Source organism: Somniosus microcephalus, chromosome 9 (assembly GCF_052327205.1).
Source record: "Somniosus microcephalus isolate GS21.2 chromosome 9, FLI_Smic_1.0, whole genome shotgun sequence".
In the NCBI taxonomy this organism is placed as follows: domain Eukaryota; kingdom Metazoa; phylum Chordata; class Chondrichthyes; order Squaliformes; family Somniosidae; genus Somniosus; species Somniosus microcephalus.
This window is the reverse complement of record NC_140995.1, coordinates 134,559,210-134,580,330: the sequence shown is the minus strand read 5'-3', so window position 1 is coordinate 134,580,330 and position 21,121 is coordinate 134,559,210. Positions and strand designations below refer to the sequence as shown.

Genomic DNA, 21,121 nt, shown 5'->3' with positions numbered 1-21,121 from the left:
GCATGGCGACCATTTAATTCCTTTCCGCTCGGACATCAGATTCGGATGAAGACCAGCTGCGGCAGCAGCAGAACTATGAGCAACAGCAGCACCAACAGCAGGAACCTCAACAGAAGCACCAAGCTGCTAGTCACCCACCTGAAGATGCACAGGCCAGAAGGCGCCAGAGCACCACCATATTGCTGCCCGGAATGCAAGGGACGCACTCATCCTGGCCAGATTTGCTTAGCTTGCACAATCAAACACTTTAGTCTCGCTCCTTCTTACCAGATCATTGACAATGGAGAAGAACCTACAGAATCCTGTCACTCTGACCACTATTCTGATAATCGCAAGGTGCCCTAAGCCCTCAATGTGAAAGTCCCATTTGCGAAATGACACAGGCCACAACTTCAACAGTTTGCCATCAAAACACTTTATGATACAATCAGAATGATGGCTGGTCCAAAAACAAAACAACACAGCCCCCAAGTGACTACCCTTGTGACTACTTGTGCTTTATCTTCCTCTTGCATGTGCTCCTACGTGGTACTTCCCCTGTGGCTTCAGCAGATGCAGAGGCCCCTTGCTCACTCTCTTGCTGCTTCTGTCTCGACGCCTTTGGTGGGCATCCTCTGGAGTGGCGAACTTGTGCGGGCTCACCAACAGTCTGCTGCTCCTACGGCTGTGCAGGGGCTGAAACGCCCATCTCATTTGGGTGAGGACTCTGGTGGGGCTCTGACCGAGGGCTTTGCTATGGCATGGTCGTTAGAGCGCTTGGAGAGGAGCCCCCACTTCCTTGTTGTCTGCCACCAACATCCCTCTCATGGGTCAGCCCCACTTCAGCGTTAGCAAGTGGCTTGACAGCACCTTGCTGCACTGCAGGGGGGCCATGAGGACCCAATCCTGCACTGGAAGTCCTACTCCAGAGGATTTGCATGAAGGTCTGCTTTGTTTGCCCAGTAGCTGACCATCGCTCCTCAAGAGATGTCATTCTATTCTGAACAATGACCATGTTTTCAATACCCTTGCGACTAAGCTCCTCCATGGACCATGGAAGGAGTGAGTGTAGTGAAGGCATAACATAGATGCTTAGAAGGATACAAAGGACCATCCCTGTGTGTTATAAGTAGTTGTTGTCATGTCATCACAGTGATAGGAAGTGTGAGGGCTGCATGGTCGATTAGTTAAGTGAATGTGACCATAGAGAGAGAGGGAATAGGTAAGGGTGCAGGGATGTAAGTGTCAAGTGGGATGTGGAGGAAGAGGTTGGCAAAGCAAAGTGCTGGTGAGGAGAGGTGATGGGGATCAGATTGAGGGTGATGGGAAAGTCATACTCACTTTTCCGGTGCGGAGAAGGTCATGAAACCTCTTCCTGCATTGCAGCTAGGTTCTGCGGCTCATTGAAATGGAGTTGACAACCTGGGCCACTTGTAGCCACACAGCTTTTGTCTGCTGGGGTGGCTTTTTTCTCCCTGAGGAAGGGAACAGCACCTCCTTATTACAGCTGGCTCCGTACACCAGAGCTTGGAGGGAGGGCTCATCAAACTGAGGAGCACACTTTTGCTTGATCGTTGACATTTTCCACAATTCAACTCCTTCATATAAATTGCAGAGCCTTTGCAGTCGCCAGAAGAGTCAAGGCTGCTTGCAGGCCTTAAATCCAACAGCATTGATGACATCATCGGAGACGACTTTCAGGATGGAAAGACTAAGTGGGCCAGGGGTTCCTACACGCTGGAAATCAATTGCCCAATTAGGGCAAAATCACATATTTTTCCTACATCAAATTGGAGTCGGGTGGCTAACATGAAAAGCGGCTGACATGCCCCCAGCCCGCACCAATGGCAAAATCGAGCCCTTTAACTAACAGATGTAACCCAACCAAGTTGGGCTATTACCTCAACAGCACTAAAGCAGGATACATTGGGGGTCATTTTGACTTTGTGCGATAGTGCAAAATGGATGTTAGCAAATCAGCAGCCTTGTTTGCATCTCTCCCGATTTTTATTTCCATTGGTAGTACCCGTTTTGCACTAGCGCACAAAGTAAAAATTATCCCCAATGGTTTCAGTTCAGCCTTGCATCTTGCCATTCCAGATACCAGAACTGATAAGATATGGTGAGTGCCTAATTCCCAGAAAATAGGGCACAGAGGCAGAGCTCTACAACATAACCAAGACAATCAGTGTGCCCCAGCGTGGACATGGAATGCAAAGGAGACTGGAGCCAGCTCGCAAGTTGTGCACGATGCTCATTAGGTCCCTGATTTCTATTTTGATCGGCTTCACAATGTAGCTGGTATACCTGAGCAATGCTCAAGTTCCACACAGTCCATTTAGAATGGGAGCTGAAGGGGGTGGGCACCCTGAAAAATTGTTTTTAAAAGGGCTAAATTAGAGGCCTCCTATAGTATACAGCTGTCCAGTTGTCTCGTTCCATCACTGTGTGAGGTTTTAAAGATTTCTGACCAATTTCAAACGCCATTTTTTTTGCAGTTACTCTCTTTTAGTATTTGTGTGGACAGATTTTCCTCTGCCTAGATCCCAAACAGCATATTTGACAAGGTATCACATGGAAGAATACTAAAGTGATACATTTTGGTAGGAAGAATGAGGAGGGGCAATATGAACTGTACGGTACAATTTTAAAGGGGGTGCAGAAACAGAGAGACCTGGGGGTGTATCTACACAAGTCTTTGAAAGTGGCAGGACACGTTGAGAAGGTTGTTAATAAAGCATATGGGATCCTTGGCTTTATTAATAGAGGGATAGAGTACAAAAGCAAGGAAGATATGCTAATCCTTAGGCCTCAGCTGGAGTACTGTGTTCAATTCTGGGCACCACACTTTAAGCAGGAATGCAAGACCTTGGAGAGGGTGCAGAAGAGATTTACCAGAATGATACCAGGGATGAGAGACTTCAGTTATGTGGAGAGATTGGAAAAGCTAGGGTTGTTCTCCTTAGAGCAGAGAAGGTTAAGAGGAGATTTAATAGAGGTGTTCAAAATCATGAATGATTTTGTTAGAGTAAAAAGGAGGAACTGTTTCCAGTGGCAGAAGGGTCAGTAACCAGAAGACACAGATTTAAGGTGATTGGCAAAGGAACCAGAGACAACATGAGGAAACTAGTTGTTGTGATCTGGAATGCACTGCTTGAAAGGGTGGTGGAAGCAGATTCAATTGTAGCATTCAAAACTGAATTGGATAAATACTTGAAGAGAAAAAAATTACAGGGCTATGGGGAAAGAGCAGGGGTGTGGGACTAATTGGATTGCTCTACCAAAGAGCTGGTACAGGCACACTGGGCCGTATGGCCTCCTACTGTGCTGTATTATTCTATGATTGCATAATAGAGAAGATTAAGGGGTATAGAATTAAGGGGAGGATAGCACATGGGGCTTTTACTACACCTGCCCCTTTATTGTTGCAGGGCCTGCAATAGGACATAGGGATGGAAACAGGAGTGGAATTGTGGATCTGGATGCCACCCCTAGGGTCTTTTGGCTGCTACTCTCCAGAAGGCCACAGGTGGGCCATTACTGACAACTTTTTTTTAACATGCAATTAGGTCCACTTTGGCTTGATGCTAGTCCTCCCTAGACCTTCCAACCTGAAGGGTGGCCTTTCTCAAGCCTGTAGCCAGCTTATTAGGATGGCCTTCTCTCTGGGAACTCCTGGGCTGCAATGTCAGGTAATTGAGGAGGGTGGCTGGGATTGCCCCTGCTGCCTCATTGCCATAGCAATGCAATGTCTGTGCCTTTTAGAGACACAGCCCCTGTTCCATCCCTTGGGGAAAGCCACAGAAATCCCATGGCAATGCAGTAAGGGGCAGAGACTTTGCGTAGCCGGTGTCCGACTCCTTTTCCCTGACCTTTTTTGGAAAATAGCTATTCCCCAGTGCAAATTTTAGGAAAATTGGCTCCGATAGTCCACAAGTCCATTCAATAAAGTGTTTTCCTTCAATGACATATAGTAAGAACTTTAATAAATTGATTTGAACCACTTCAATCTACGAAACTTTTGCACCCCACTGGGAAACAATTCCCAATTTGTGTATTTCTTTATTTAGAAATGGTATTCTATAAGCATGGCTTCCCTGATTGATTAGGCTCATCTCTACCTCTGTCAACATTTTGCCAGAAGTCATTTATATGTAGGAAAAACATTTCGGTGAAAAATTCTAACTTTGTAAAATGCAAATGAAGGTGTAGAAACATTAGGAAAGAGTCCATTTACGTGACGCAAATTATGTTCAAACATTTCATCTGTCTCTGGCACTGAACATTATCATTGATCATAAATGTTCGCTAGTCATGCTTCTTATAACCCACTTGACACTTATTGCATTAAATAGAGAAATTAATTATCTCCTGTTTTGGTCCAGTTAGCTCGAAATCAAAAAACATTCGAATATCTAAACCTTGAGGCATCAGGACACAGACATAAATCACTGTAAAGGACTCCTGTAAATTTTTTAATTAAAATTCTACCAACATGGTCTTCAGGTAAAGAGCATCATTTCAAATCAAAATTAATTCTGTTTTATTTACTGAGGTGAAATACTTACTTTTAATCTCTTTAGGCTTGGTAGCAGTGACAGCATCTTTCTTTTCTGTAAGAATGCAAAAAGGAAGTGTTATTATACAGTAAGAAGGCAGCATTTACATCTGGTAATGATTTGAGTGCTACAAAAGCAGCAAGAAGACTCTAGTCAATGCTGGACCTTTGGCCTGCGTGCAATTCGTTGCACATTAAAAGACCGCAATACCTTATACAACAATATTTTTGTGAACATTTTTGAAGAGATTTTGTTGTTCAGTTCCTTTTTTATGCGAGAGTAGAGTGGGAAAACTCCGATCATCAACAAGCCAGGAGTAAGATGCTTTCCAGTGTTCTAGAACGTGAAAGCAAAGCATCTTCCCAGACTTCAGCAAATATCATCATATCTTTCTCTCTATTTCCGCTTTTCCTTTGTTTATTTCTTTGCTTTCTTGTGGTATTTTGTGGCCCTGTGCAGCTTTTCTCCACCTCACTGACAAGATATTTCAATTGTTTAAAAATCCTACTTCCAGTATTTTTCTGTAGTATGTTGCACCTCTTTTAAAAGCTATTTTCAAAGAATGAAAGATGATGAGCAAGAAACAAGTATAATTTTAAATCCATGTTCCAGTAAGAGAAGGAAAGTGAAGTTGGTGTCTAATCTTGATCATCTGATGGGTGGAATGCTATACAGCTGTGTTTTAATGGGTCATTCATTCAGGATATGACTATCTGATGCCTGGTACACTGCTGGAGAGGATGGACCCATGACTCAAAATAATGGCATTTATTACCCATGCTTCTTAGCATTGTGAAATCACTCTGCAATTAGCTTAAAACTTGGACTTGGCTTTTCTAAAGTCCAAATGAACCCTAATATCATTCCTAACCCTGCTACCGAGTCACCATCCACATAAAACAAAAAGTATTTTTCTTTATTGTTAAAAAAAGTTATGTATGTTCCGTTCTCATAAACATAGAAACACTGGCCTAGAAATTCAGTTTGGGCCCGCCAGCTGGCTTGCGCCCAAAAGTTAGCGCTGCGCGCGGAGCCAGTTGCGCCCGTGAGATATTCAGTTTTTGCGCCCCAAGTCGGAACCGGGCGCTGTTCCAGGGTGTGCCCGCCCCCGCTTGGGGCGCTGAAACTGAATTTCAGTGCTCTAGGTGCCGCTGCGCCACCCGATGCGGTGCGGCAGGCTGCGGTACTGCAGGCCTCCTCCTTCTCTTAAGGTGGAGGTGCCTGCAACAGGGAGATCGCCGCTGGATTGTGCCGGCAAATGAGCCCGGCACCACAGAGAAGTGCCGGGCTCGCAGAAAGCAGCCGGCAATGCCGCGGAGGGGGGTGGTGGAGGAGGCCGGGGAAGGAGGTGCGGGCAGGCGGCCGCCGAAAAAGCGGCCGGCCGCACCTCCACCTTTATGCGCCCCACTAAGGCTGCAGTAAGGCCCTGGTCTCCGGATGTTAGTAGCGGCCGCCACGGAGGAGGCGGCGGCAACTGAATATGGGGGTCGGGCCAGCATCGGGGCGGAAACGAGGCACTGCGCACACCGATGACGTCATCGGTGCCGGCGCAGCGCTACCGGCTACCGCCGCCATTACCGCCAAGCTCAATATCAGCGCAACCTCCTCTACTGGCGCAGAGGCCCTCTTTGGGCCTTAACTGGGCGCAAAGCCCACTGAATTTCTAGGCCACTGACTCACCTGAATTTATTATTTTGAAACTTAAAATTTGGTTCAAAATACAATTGTTTTTCTTTACCTTTCTAAGTTAGTGTCAAAACTCTCCACTTGGAAGGAAAACTTAAATGTCTTTAAATATACAGCAGTAGTAAACTGGAAAGTTATTAAGGTAGTTATCACAGGTTGATGTAGCTGCAAAGCATAATGCTTTATCTCAGTCTTTCAACTGTATCAGTTCTGATAGACCATCCAATCTATTAATATCGTCTGCCTTTGGTTTCAGGGATATATTGTGTAGGTTTTCTGGGTATGGATCTTGCAAACACTCGTTTCGTACATTCACAAAAAGCTTTACAGCAAAAGTAATAATGGAATATTCTTGATCAGCTGTAGTCACTTTTAAGATATATACTTGCTGGTCTCCCAATGAAATTGTCTGATATCTAAGGCACAGTTGTGATCTTTAGCTTGGTCTAGAATGTGGAGCACAGGAAGAGGGGTACAGAGATGTGACCTACACTTTGCACTTTCCCTTCCTTATTAAAACATATACAATGTACAATCTCCCATGTGCTACCACCGTGCTAAGTGCGATAGATTAAGAACAGATTGAGCAGCTCAAAAATAAGCATCCAGGAGACACTGTGAGCAATCAGCATCAGCAGAATTGTATTCCACCACAATGTGTAACCTCATGGCCCGTCTGCAGTGTGTACCATCTACAAGATGTACTGCAGCAACTCAACAAGGCTTCTTTTATAGCATCTCCCAAACCCGCGACCTCTACCACCTAGAAGATCAAGGGCATGGGAACACCATCACCTCCAAGTCACACACCATCCTGATTTGGAAATATATCGCTGTTCCTTCATCGTCGCTGGGTCAAAATCCTGGAACACCCTCCCTAACAGGACTATGGGAGCACCTTTACCACAGGGACTGCAGCGGTTCAAGAAGGTGGCTCACCATCACCTTCTCAAGGGCAATTAGGGATGGACAATAAATACTGGCCTTGCCAGCGACCCCCATATCCCAGGAATGAATAATAATTTTAAAAAATCCCTCACTCCTCCGTCACCATCAAGCCAGGTGACCAAGCCTGGTTCAATGAAGAATTCTGTAGAACATTCCGGGAGCAGCATCAGGCATACCTGAAAATGAGCTTACAGCCATCATCAGCCAAAAATATCAGGTAGATGATCCTTCTCGGTCTCCTCCTAGGCCTCCACCATCACATATGACAGTCTTCAGCCAATTCAATTCACTCCATGTGAGTGCATAGTGTAGGCTACAGGCCCCGAGAACATCCCGGCTGTAGTACTGAAGAGCTGTTCTCCAGAACTAGCCCTTAGCTAAGCTATTCCAGTACTGATACAACACTGGCATCTACCCGTCAATGTGGAAAATTGCCCAGGTATGTCCTGTCCACAAAAATTAGGTCAAATCCAACCTGGCCTACTACCACCCCATCAACGTACTCCCAAACATCAGCAAACTGATGGAAGGAGTCATCAACAGCACTATCAGCGTGGCACTTACTCACCAATAATCTGCTCACTGATGCTCAGTTTGGGTTCCTTCAGGATCACTTCGCTGCAGACTGCATTACAGCCTTGGTCCAAACATGGACACAAGACCTGAATTCCAGAGGTGAGGTGAGAGTGACTGCCCTTGAAATCAAGACAGCATTCGACAGAGTATGGCATGAAGGACGCCTAGTAAAACTGAAGTCAATCGGAATTGGGAGAAAACTGTCGAGTGGCAGGTATCATATCTGACACAAAGGAAGATAACTGTGGTTGTTGAAGGCCAATCATCTCAGCCCCAGGACATCACTGCAGGAGTTCCTCGGGACAGTGTCCGAGGCCCAACCACCTTCAGTTGCTTCATCAATGACCTTCCCTCCATCATAACGTCAGAAGTGGGGCTGTCCATTGACGATTGCAGTGTTCAGCTCTATTCGCAATTCCGCCAATAATGAAGTTGTCCATGCAGGCATGCAGTAAGACCTGGACAATACCTGGGCTTGGGCTGATAAGTGGCAAGTAATATTCGCACCACACAAGTACTTGGCAATGACCATCTCCAACAAGCAAGAGTCTAACCATCACCCCTTGACATTTAATGGCATTACCAGCATAGGATCCACCACCATCAACATCCTGGGAGTCACCATTGATCAGAAACTCAACTGGACCAGCCACATAAATGCCGTAGTTACAAAACCAATCCAAGGTTGGATAATCTGCGGCAAGTGGCTCACCACCTGATTCCCCAAAGCCTCTCCATTACCTACAAGGCACAAGTCAGGAGTGTGAATGAATACTCTCCATTTACCTGGATGAATGGGGCTGTGACAGCACTCGGGCAACTTGACACCAGGACAAAGGCAGTCTGCTTGATCAGCACCTCATCCACTAGCCTAAACATGCAGCCCTTCCACCACTAGTGTGCCATGGCTGCAGTGTGTACTATCTACAGGATGCACTCTAACAAGTTGCCAAAGCTTTTTCGGCTCCTCCTCCAAAACCTGTGACCTCCACCGTTCAGAAGTGCAACAGGTGCATGGGAAAACCATCATTTTCAAGTTCACCTCCAAGTCACACAACATCCTGGCTTGGACATATATCACCTTTTCTTTATCATCGCTGGGTCAAAATCCTGAAACTTCCTACCTAACAACATTGCGGAAGCACCTTCACTACACGAACTACAGCAGTTCAAGAAGGCGGCTCACCACCACCTTCTCACAGCATGTGCTGGATGCAAGGCTTTTAAGTGTACAGATTTTTTTATTATTATTTATTTTAATTTTTATATTATAATTTTTGTTACTGTGTGTTTTTTGCAATAACTTGTAGAGAGAGGCCTGGGGGCAATTCCCCCCCCCCCCGATAATTTAGGCACTAAAGAGCCTCCAAGGTGGCCAAGATGGGGTTTTAAGCTGAAACGCCGGTTTAGCCCATGTTTAGCGCAAGACACCATCTTGGTAAGAAGTTGAAGCTAGGAACGGCCGCCCGGACAATCGTTAAGGGGCTGATTGCCACTTAATTTGTCTGCTAGCGCTCATTAAGGAGGCGGCACAGCATTTTGGTGGCTAGCACTTGAACAGAGGATTTTGAACACTACTTAAAGGTATATCACCGTTTACTGTTCACTTGCTGCTGGAGGTTTGAAGAGTACTTTTGAAACACATCTGGAGACTTCCTGTGACACTTTGTCAAGACTTCACCAACACTCTATCAAAATTTATTCTGGCAGTTCTCTGAGGACTTCACCTAAAAAGAGTGAGTGCTGTGCTACTCTACTTTATTGGACACCTTATAGGAGTCACCAGGAGAAAGGGCGAGCTTGGTCATCAGCATCTTGCTAGGGGTTGCCCTTGGTCTGCAGAAGGAATGGGAGGAGGACGTGAGGCCAGGCAGAGCAGCACCAGCTGCTGCAGGAGAGAGGGACAGGAGGGCGAGGTGGAGTCCTTCCCCCCCTGCAGGTACAGGACATCCCTCCTCCTCTGGATCTCCTCCACCAGGATCTCCAATGCCATGTCCAAGAACCTGTGTGCCCTCTTACCCAGTCCCTGAGCCATCCTGAAACATGCCATTGTGTGTCAGCCAGTGTACTCCACACCTTCAGTGGAAGTGAGTGCATGGAGCCCACCTATACTGCTCCACGAAAAGTTTGTTTAATCAGCACTTGAGTGCTAAACCTGCAGGTGTCTGCTTTAGCACCTCCAGGTAAGTTCAAATTATGGTAATCAGCAATTAGGACCAAAATTGCGAGCTAAAACCAGACTTTCAAACAGGCGAGTCTTATGAGCACAGCACCCATTTAGCGCCTGTTTTCACCCTTTTACCAAAATAACCCCCCTGATGTTTGTGTTGGGCTCAGTGCAATGGGATATAACTTGCAAAACGGTTATTAGACATGTTTTTCTCCAGTTATCTGTTAGAGGGGTTTTTCTCCAGTTATCTGTTAGAGGGGCTATCAACAACAGTATACAGAAACCTGGATAATGACGTAAAAGGCACTCAGGCAAATGTAATATCCCCACAGCTGGAGGTTAATAAGAAAATGGTAATGAGCTATAATGAATCATTGCAAGTAGAAGCCTAGCCTTAAAACCTAGCATCATCAAAATATAGTTCAGTAAGAGATTCTCAGCATTCTGCATTGTGATTTGCTGCTGGTGGAATATTATTATCACTGACTTTCCTCCTATCTTCAGTTGATGTTATACAATGTCTTCAGTATATACCATTATTGCTCAACAATCATTTTCACTTTTACTGTTGCAATGTGATAGGTCATTCAATAGCTGTGATGTGGATTATTTGAAAACTCATAAAGGTCATTAGAAAAATATATAACAAGTTACTTTCAAGAAGCTACTTTAAATGTTATATCTTAATAAATTATCAATTAAAATTAACTGTTATTTTATATTACAAATTTTCTTTTGTTTAGACTTTTAGGGGGAAAAATTCAGTATCGCCCCGTTTGCGGCACGATTATCGGCCGTGCGCAAAGTTTAGCGCCTGGTGCTAATTATCGCCTCCGACTGTAAACTTGGCTTTTATTGCCCCTGGAGGTGATTGGAGCGCTAAATCAGGCACTTCACACCTGTCTTAAGGCGGAAAGGCCGAAGCTCATGTGATGTCAGTCAGCAATGGAACACAGACACAATGGAGCCAGCCAGTTCTTAAAGGGGAGGGTTAATCTTGCTCTCCATCCACATCCTGCTCATTGCAGGCTTGAATCTCTGCCTGGAGAGAGCTGTACATCAAATCTGCTGGAAAGAACAATGGAGAGGCTTAGGGAAAGAGCTCAGAGCGCAACCCCCACAGTCTCTTCTAAATCGATACAAGAAAGGGCAAATCAAAATGAACCTGCAAAGTGCTGCTCAGTACCCAAAACTTCTTCACACAGCGTTGAAACTCTCCAGAAGTCTCTCTCTCTCTCTCTCTCTCTCTCTCAGAATGCGTGGTGCAAAAATGCCACCAACAAAAAAAGGCAGGAAGCGTTCACCTTTTAATAGCACTCCCCCACTCCCTTTCTGACTGCAAAATGCTCCCCTCAACCTGTCGTTGCTAGCGGCAGGCAGTAAGGCGCTACCGGGGCGGTGCACACTCAACTGATGTCGTGATCTGCCAGCGCAGGAGATCGTGGCGGTAGTGTTTAGCACCGCCGCAAAATGTCTAGTTAATTTTGTGAGCGGCGCAATCATCGCCTCGCCCGGGTGCTAGTTGCTTTGCGGCCCATTAGCGCCCGCTTAAGGCGCTAATGGGAGGCGCAAGCCAACTCAATTTGTCCCCCTTAATGTTTTAAGTTAAGCTGTACAGATGGATGGGCTTCACCTGATTCAGACCGGTACCATTGTCATGAAAAGAGGTTAAATGGAAAGTGGGGAAGGATTTAAACTTAACGGCAGGGGGAAGGGCTAATGGAACAGACTTAGAGGGGAAATAAAGAGTGATGGAGGTACTTGATGTTATGGTACAGAGGAGGGCTGGGAGGTCCTGAGGATATCCCAGAGCACTTCAGATTAAAATTTCTCATCCCTGGCGATTGTTTGGCTGAGGCGAGCCTCTGTACCTTCTCAACGGCCTTGACATGCTTCCTAAAGTACGGCACTTGATATTCTAATTGTGGGCTAACTAATAGTTTGTACAGGTTTTGCGTTACATAATTTATAATATAATGTAATTTGTAATTTATTCCCCTATTTATAAAAGCTAGGGTACCATGGGGGAAAAATTCAGTATCGCCCCATTTGGGGCGCAATTATCGGCCGGGCGCAAAGATTAGCGCCTGGCGCTAATTATTGCCTCTGAATGCAAACTTGGCTTTTATCACCCCTGGAGGTGATTGGAGCACTAAATCAGGCGCTTCACACCTGTCTTAAGGCGCAAAGGCCGAGGAGCGAGGCGCTACCTCAGAGCGCTGGCGAAGCTCATGTGATGTCAGTCAGCAATGGAACACAGACACAATGGCGCCAGCCAGTTCTTAAAGGGGAGGGTTGATCTTGCCCTCCATCCACATCCTGCTCATTGCAGCCTTGAATCTCGGCCTGGAGAGACCTGTACATCAAATCTGCTGGAAAGAACAATGGAGAGACCCAGGGAAAAAGCTCAGAGTGCAGCCCCCACAGTCTCTTCTAAATCGATACAAGGAAGGACAAATCAAAATGAACCTGCAAAGTACTGCTCAGTACCCAAAACTCCTTCACACAGCGTTGAATCTCTCCAAAAGTCTCTCTCTCTCTCTCTCTTAGAGTACGTGGTGCAAAAATGTTACCAACAAAAAAGGGCAGGAAGTGGTTGCCTTTAAATAGCGCTCTCCCAGGCCTAGAAATTCGGTATAGCCGCGTTTGGGGCGCTAGTCCTGGCGATGCGCAAAGTTTAGCGCCAGGCGGAATTTAGCACCACCTAGCGTGATATTGGGTTGCAACGCCCCTAAAGGTGATTGCGGCGCTAAATCAGGCACTGCACGCTACTCTTAAGGCGCTAACCCAGCGGCGCAACCAGATTTCGTGGCGGCGGGGCGCAGCGAAGGTGCTGTCAATAATCACTTTCTCTGAGACACACTGGCGCCGGCCAGCTCTTAAAGGGGCAGATCAATTGGCATCATCAGACACACTCACTGCCTTGTAGGCCTTCAAAGCGGTGGGAGCCTACCTGTGGCGCACCAGCCTAGCAAGACATGGAAAGGGTGAGGCAGAGGGCGGAACACCTCACTGATGGGGCATTGGATGCTTTGGTTGGCGCAGTGGAATCAAGGCCGAGGAAGATGGTCGGAATGTGATTTATGTTTTGGGCAGTCTCCCGGGTGTGAGAGCCTTTTATGTGTCAGTGTATTAGTTTTGCTTTCTGTTGCCATAGCTTTCTCATGTTTGAAGGAACCACATTTTGTGTAATGAAACACTTTCTTCATTTACAATGGCCATTGCTGCTATTTACATGCATCTTGCCCTTCACAGGCTTGGGGGTATCAGACCGGTTCCATTCCTGTTCTTGGAATGGCAGCAAGCATTCAGTGAGAGGGGCCTAGAAGCTACTTCTGATCAGCCTCTGACGCGCAGCCTGAGAAGAGCCGCTCGCTTAGAAGTTCAGGCCAGCAGGCATCTTCTCAGCCACCGACAGAGATGTCCTACACCTTATCTGAGGCTGCAGATCTGGCTGAAGCAGCTGGCACAGCTCAGTCACCACCTCCTTTCTAAATCGCAGCCTTCTGATACACTGCTCCTCCGGCATGTTCATGTAGGAAAACGGCTGTCGGAAAACCCTGCCAGCGTAAGGTCTGCTGTGGCGACGTCTGTTGGCCCTCCTCCATCTGGCCATGCCCGCCCCCCTCTCCCAGCATCTCAGTGCCCTTTCCAGATGATTCAGCAGCAGGACGTTCCCCTCCAATGCAGCCCCCATAATAAGTGCCCACAGGAAGGTTCACCGTTGTCAAGGCTCACCAGCAGCAAGGTGATGGTCAGAAGGCTGAAGATCGTCTGCCTGCGCTGGCTCAGTGGTCAAATGGCTCTCAGTGTGCAGCTCAGCAACTCTTTGTAGCTCTCGAGGAAGTTGTGCTCCAAAAATGGCTGCCACTTTTAAGCCACACCAGTCCCCTTTAAATAACACTCCTCCAGCCCGAGAGCGACTTGGTAAGGTTCCAGGTAAGCTGTTACTATTAGCGTCAGGTGCTACGGAGGGGGACGCCACTGAATTTCCGGTCCGGGGCGCCCAAAAGGCGTTGCACACTCAAATGATGTCATAATCAGCCTGCGCCCGTGAGCCGGCACTAAATGCATGCTCAATATGGGGCGAGGCGCTAGGCGCCCTGCGCCCACCCGGAAATTGGCTAGCGTCCCACTTCTCGGCCTCTTTAGGCATTAATCGGTGGCGCAACCAACCGAATTTCTCCCCCCCAGTCCCTTCCTGACTGCAAAACGCTCCCCTCAACCTGTCGTTGCTAGCGGCAGGTGGTAAGGCAGGGTGCGCCACTCAATATCCGGTCCGGGGCGCTACCGGGGCGTTGCACACTCGACTGATATCACGATCTGCCAGCGCAGGAGATCGTGGTGGTAGTGTTTAGTGCTGCCGCAAAATGTTTAGTTAATTTCATGAGCGGCGCAAACATCGCCGCGCACGGGCGCTAGTTGTTTTGTGCCCCATTAGCGCCCTCTTAAGGCACTAACGGGAGGCACAAACCAACTGAATTTTTCCCCCACATATTTTAACAGCTTTATCAACTGAATCTGAATCCCTATGTCTATGTGCTTCTCTACTACTTTTAAATTTTACCATCTAGTCTGTATATCCTTCCCTTAGTCTTCCGCCTAAAATGTATCACTTCACATTTTGCCACATTAAATTGCATCCAATAGCAATCAGTCCAATATAGAGACCTGTCTAAGTCCTCTTGAAGTTGTTCAGTCCTCTTCACAGTTAAATATACTTCCTATTTTTGTGTCATCTGCAAATGTTGATATACTCCTATACCTGAGTCCAGTTCACGTACATATATATTGAGAAGAGAAATAGTCCTAATACTGATCCCTGGGCTATTCACAGTCCAAAAAACATCCATTAACCACTACTCTCAGTTTTCTTCTGTCCAGGGATACAGATTACTTCATATGGAAAGAAAAGACAAACTGTGAGGGGATGTAATCTTTATTTTGAAGGAGAACTTGATTTTAACAGAAATGGACCAGTAGTGTGGTGCTTACAGTACTGGACTAGCAACCAATTTGTAAAAATAAATCCATCAAAGCTGCTGGACTGTTATCAAAATCCAAATGAGCCCTAATGCCCTTGACTATTTGAACTTGCTATCCCTACCTGATCTGGCGTACACATGATTCCAGTCCCACACTATAGTAATCTCGGATGTAATGCTTAAGTTGTCCACCAGATGGAGACAAATTAAAGGGTTCATTTACCAGTGTTTTAAGGTAAGCCCTGCTACACAAGTATTTAGGTAATGTGGACTTGTGGGTATGACATCATAAGATCCTCCATGTTGGTTTGCTCATGCAGTAAGAAATACCAGTGCATGCCTGTAGCTGTAAGAGCTCTGTTCTCTCCTTATTCTGTGTAATTAAAAGTAAAGTTTTGAGTTCCTGAAGTCTCACTTATATCAGTTATTTGGACCTTACTACTCGGAAATAACATTTGGCGACGAGGATTAACAGATCTCAACTTGAGGAAGGGAAAATACAAGAACACTGCATCTGAATCATGGCTACTTGAGTAGGAGAGATTTCTTCTTTTGATGTTCAAAATCAAACTTGGGAAGAGTACTGTGAGTTATTGGAGCATTTCTTTGTAGTAAATGATATTGTCGATGTTGGAAAAAGGAGAGCTTTTTTGCTAACTTCAGTGGGAAGTCTGAAATATAGTTTATTGAGAAACTTATGCAGTCCTAATAAGCCGGGAGACAGCTCATTTACTGAATTAGTGGATTTGCTGAAGGATCTTTTCAATCCCAGACCGAGTGAGATTGTACAGCATTTCAAATTTAATTCACGGAACAGGATACCAGGAGAAACTGTGTTGGATTATGTAGCGGTGTTGAGAAAACTGGCACATGATTGCAATTACGGGAACAGCTTGAAAGACATGCTGCGCAATAGGCTGGTTTGCGGGATAATGGATGCTCGAATGCAGAGGAGATTATTTTCCGAGACTGGGCTTACGTATGAAAAAGCGTTGGAACTTGCTCAAGCCATAGAGACAGCTAACAGTGATGTAAAAGAAATACAAGTTTCAGAAGGGGCTACTACAAAGCAAGTTGGAAGTCAGTTTATTGTGCACAAGTTAAATATGGGTCCGAAATCACAATGTGAGCATATAAAAGCATGTTATAGATGCAATGGAGATCACCTGGCAAGGGAATGCAGGTTTCTGGAGAAAAAGTGCCACAAGTGTGGGAAAAAAGGACATATAAAACGAGCATGCAGAGCAAAAGCTACCCTGGAGGGATACAAACCTAAAGGGGGAGAAAAGCAAAACCTTGGAAGAGAAGTGAAAAAACAGGGAGCACATCACATCAGTGGAGAAGCTGAGAAAGAAGACGACGTGTTCATATTGCATAGTATGGTAGAGGACATTCCAAAAGTGGATCCTATCACTTTGCAACTGATAGTAAATGACTCTAAGGTCAACTTTGAGGTGGATACTGGATGTGGTGTTACCATAATGAACAGGGAGGAGTACTCAAAATTGTGGAACCATGCAAAAGTTCCAGAGTTAAAGTCTTGCTCTATGAAGCTTAAAACATATACTGGTGAGCAAGTGGCGACATTGGGTACAGCTACTGTAACTGTGCAACACAGGGACACCATGGAACAGCTACCTGTAGTTGTAGTATCAGGTTCTGGACCAAACTTGTTAGGTCGGGGCTGGATACGAGAACTTAAATTAGATTGGGGAGCAATAAATCAACTAGAGGGAGGCAAACAGTTGTCTTTGCAAGACGTGTTGATTGAACATGAGAATGTGTTCAAGGAAGAACTTGGAACATTTAATGGCCCCCCAGCTAAGATTTATGTCGACAAAGTGGGCAAGTTCCATGGGAACGCAGGTGCCTTGAGCCGTCTTCCACTACCAGGTACACCTATCCATGCAGCTCCAGAGGACAGAGTTTTGATGTTGGAGGACACGGACATGGCAATTGTGACCACAGAACAAGTAAGGACTTGGACTGGTAAGGATCCAGTACTGTCTAGAGTCTGAGAATATGTAATGAGGGGTTGGCCACAACATCCGGAAGGGACTGATTTCACACCTTACAGTGTCAGGAAAACAGAGCTGAGTGTGCAGGATGGTTGCGTGTTGTGGGGAGCTCGAGTGATTATTCCACAGCCAGCACGACAGTCTATCCTACTGCAACTACATCAGTGTCATCCTGGAGTTTCACGTATGAAAGCATTGGCAAGGAGTTACTTGTGGTGGCCAAAGCTAGATGAGGAGATAGAAAATCTTGTCAAGACATGCAGCACTTGTCAAGAACACAGGAAGGCACCAGCAGTGGCTCCACTCCACCCCTGGGAGTGGCCGGATAAACCATGGAGAAGATTACATGTAGATTATGCGGGTCCATTCATGGGAAAGATGTTCCTCATAATCATTGATGCACATTCCAAATGGATGGATGTGTATCCTGTAAATTCTGCTTCATCTACAGTTACTATAGACTGCCTGCGTAGGAGTTTTAGTAATCAAGGGATACCGGAGATCGTAGTAAGTGACAATGCCACGTGTTTTGTGAGTACAGAAACAAAAGAGTTCATGAGAAACAATGGCATAGTACACGTGACTTCAGCTCCATATCATCCGTCTTCAAATGGACTTGTGGAGAGAGCCGTACAAACATTTAAGGAGACGATGAAAAAAAGTGTGGAAGGGAGTTTGGCAGCCAAGGTGTCACGAGTTCTGTTCAGCTACAGAATAACACCTCAATCTACCACAGGACTCTCTCCTGCTGAGTTATTGTTAGGACGTCGACTACGCTCCACTCTTGACCTGGTTCACCCAGATCTAAAAATGAAGGTGGAAAACCGACAAATCAAACAAAAGGAGAACCATGGCAGAAGGACAAAGAGTCGCAGGTTTGGAGTAGGAGATGCGGTCCTTATCAGGACCTTCAGTTATGGTCCAAAATGGATTCCTGGCATCATAGATTCAATGACTCGTCCAGTTTCATATAAGGTCATGCTGGGAATTGGTCAGGTAGTACGCAGACATGTGGATCAGATACTGACCAGACAACGGGAAATCGAACTGGAGGTTCCAGAGGAAATGTTGGAGGACAAGTTGGTCCCCAGTTATACAAATGCATTGGTGGTCCCACCACCACGAACAGAGACAGTTATACCTGGACCCCTTAATCAAGAGGAAACCATCATAGCAGAGTCAGATACTCTGAGTACTGCTCAGGAGCAGCAGGTGGCTCTACCACAACCAAGCAGGGACTTGACTGTAAGACGTTCAACAAGGACTCACAAGCCGCCAGAGCGATTGATCACAACCTGCTAAATTTGTTCAGTATGGACTATCGTTAAAGGAGTTTCCTTATCGACTTTTTAAGAATGTTGTTAAGAATTGTTGTAACTTAAGAGGGGGGGATATAGTAATCTCGGATGTAATGCTTAAGTTGTCCACCAGATGGAGACAAATTAAAGGGTTCATTTACCAGTGTTTTAAGGTAATCCCTGTTACACGAGTATTTAGGTAATGTGGACTTGTGGGTATGACATCATAAGATCCTCCATGTTGGTTTGCTCATGCAGTAAGAAATACCAGTGCATGCCTGTAGCTGTCAGAGCTCTGTTCTCTCCTTATTCTGTGTAATTAAAAGTAAAGTTTTGAGTTCCTGAAGTCTCACTTATATCAGTTATTTGGACCTTACTACTCGGATATAACACACACTATCTGGTTAACTCTCAAATTGCTTTAACAAGCCACTCAGTTGTACCAATCGCTGCAGAACACAATCATAAGACAAATATCAGATAGACCTATCAAACCTTAGGCAATCCCAAAGTCCCCCTCACTATTGTCTGGGAACCTGACATTGTCATACTCAAAGAGTTGTAATTATCAGTCAACCCAGACCAATCCATCACCATCATTCAGCTACTGTTCCCTCCTGAATGCTATTTGGACGAAGCACTGACAGAAGCAAAGTGGTATTACCACTGACTGAGCTGACCAAGTTCTGAAAGACGCACTTGCCAGCTGGTGAAGGACATGCCTGGCCACAATAGCACTGGTAGGAGTGGCCAATGCACAGTCCTTGTGAAGACAAAGTCTTGCTTTCACAGTGATGACACCGTCCATCATATCGTCAATCTTCAGCTATAGGTCCATCTTCACAGCTATAGGTCCATCTTCACAGCTGGTATGGTAGTGTAGTGGTTATGTTACAGGATTAGTAATCTAGAAGCCTAGGCTAATATATGTGAGTTCAAATCCTACCATGGCAGTTTGTGAATTTGAATTCAATTAAATAAATCTGGAATAAAAAGCTAGTATCAGTAATGGTGACCATGAAGCTATTGGATTGTTCTAAAAACCCAACTGGTTCATTAATGTCCCTTTAGGGAAGGAAGCCTGCCATCCTTACCCGGTCTGGGCCTATAAGTGACTCCAGACCCACAGCAATGTGGTTGACTCTTAACTGCCCTCTGAAATGGCCTACCAAGGCACTCAGTTGTATCAAACTGCTACAAAAAAAATCACCACTTAGACGGTACAGACAACATCTAGGGATGGGCAATAAATGCTGGCCTTGCAACTGATGCCCACATCCAATAAATAAAATTTGGGCCAGAACTTCAGGTCCCCACGGGTGAGTACGCACTGGGTACTCACGCGTAGGCCCAATGAAAGTGCCGGTACTGCGCATGCGTGGGAAACCGGAACTTCCGTTCCCTTAAAGGAAGGGGCTCACAGGTCAAATGCGTACGCCTGGAGCTTCCATTTTTTTTGCAGGTTTCTCCAAGAGGGTAAGTCTCCAGGAGCTATGCTTGTAAAAAGCAGTCACAAGGCCTGCTTTTAACAAGGTAAATGGTGAATTAAGTTAAATTAAAACATTTTTTCCACAGGTTTATTGTTTTTAAATACTTTAAAGAAAGGTAAGTTTATTTTTAGCCCCGTTAGAAACTGCAATTAATTTTTTCAAAAATTTAAATTATTGTTTAAAATTTTTTAATGTAATTTATAGTTATTTAAAAAATGTGATGGTTTTTTCTTTAATTTATTTGAAGTTTTAGTGATGTTTTGGGGCTGAATTGTATTCATAGATTTGACAGCTCTTCCTGTAAAATCTATGAATATAGATTCCCTGCTAGCATTGGCTCTCCATGGCCCACGTGATCCCAGGGGACGTTTCGAACTAACTGCGCCCCTGGGATACTCAGCAGCTGGAGCAGACCCAGGATCGGAATCCCACGCGGGCCCACAACACAACAGCCGGCGCGTTAGGTAAGTGCAGGTCGGAGATTTGCACCTGCGGGAAGCCCCCGACCCAAATTTCTGGGCCAATATATATTTTTAAAAGGTTCCAGACTTCATCACAACCTTGATCCATTCATGAACACAAGAGTGCCAGAGGAGAGGTAAGAGTATCTGCCCTCAACATCAAGGCAGCATTCAACTGAGTATGACACCAAGGAGCTATATAGCAAAACTGAGGTCAATGGGAAAACCAACCATGGTTGGAGTCATACTTGGCACACAGGAAGATTGTCATGATAGGCCAGTCTTCACAGCCCAGGACATTGTTGTAGGAGTTCCTTAGAGAAGTGTCTTCAGTCCAACTAGCTTTAGCTCCTCCAAATATAAATCAGCCCATGCCAGCCTACAGCCAGACCTGAACGACATCCAAGCTGACAAGAGGAAGGTAATATTCATGCCACATAAGTGCCAGGCAATGACCGTCTCCAAGAAGAAATTACCCAATCACGTCCCCTTGGTTTACAACCTTCTGGACTCAACATCGAGTTCAACAATTTCAGACCATAACCTCTGCCCCTATTTTTTTCACATGGCAGCTGTTGATGATTCTGCCATTGCCATTTACACCTCATCTAGACTCATCTTTTGTTTCTTAACTCGTCCCATTACCATCTCCTTTTGCCTTGCACCATCATCCCTTTTGTCTTTTAATCTCTCCTGCCTTCCATCCTATCACAGATCTTCCCTTTTGTTCTTTCCTCTCCTCCCCCCCTCCCTGCCCCTACACTTGCTTAAAAACCTTTTACATCTCCAACTTTTTCCAGTTCTGACGAAACGTTAACTGTTTCTCTCTCTACAGATGCTGCCTGATCTGCTGAGTATTTCCAGCATTTCCTGTTTTTATTTTTAAAAGTACTTACGTTGTTTCTCCGGGGTTTCCACAGACCTTACACAAGTTATGGCAGACGATCTGAT

General features: G+C 45.6%; 1 protein-coding gene across 50 annotated transcripts in view; it reads right to left on the bottom strand.

Moving 5' to 3' along the window:
• Window positions 1–21,121, bottom strand: part of trdn (triadin) — a 732,832-nt gene that overhangs the window by 417,941 nt on the left and 293,770 nt on the right. For all 50 annotated transcript variants that reach the window (XM_085997256.1, XM_085997227.1, XM_085997243.1 and 47 more), the window contains one exon: window positions 4,548–4,592. In XM_085997256.1, coding sequence (XP_085853382.1) covers window positions 4,548–4,592 — 45 coding nt within the window. The remainder of the gene's footprint in view (window positions 1–4,547; window positions 4,593–21,121) is intronic.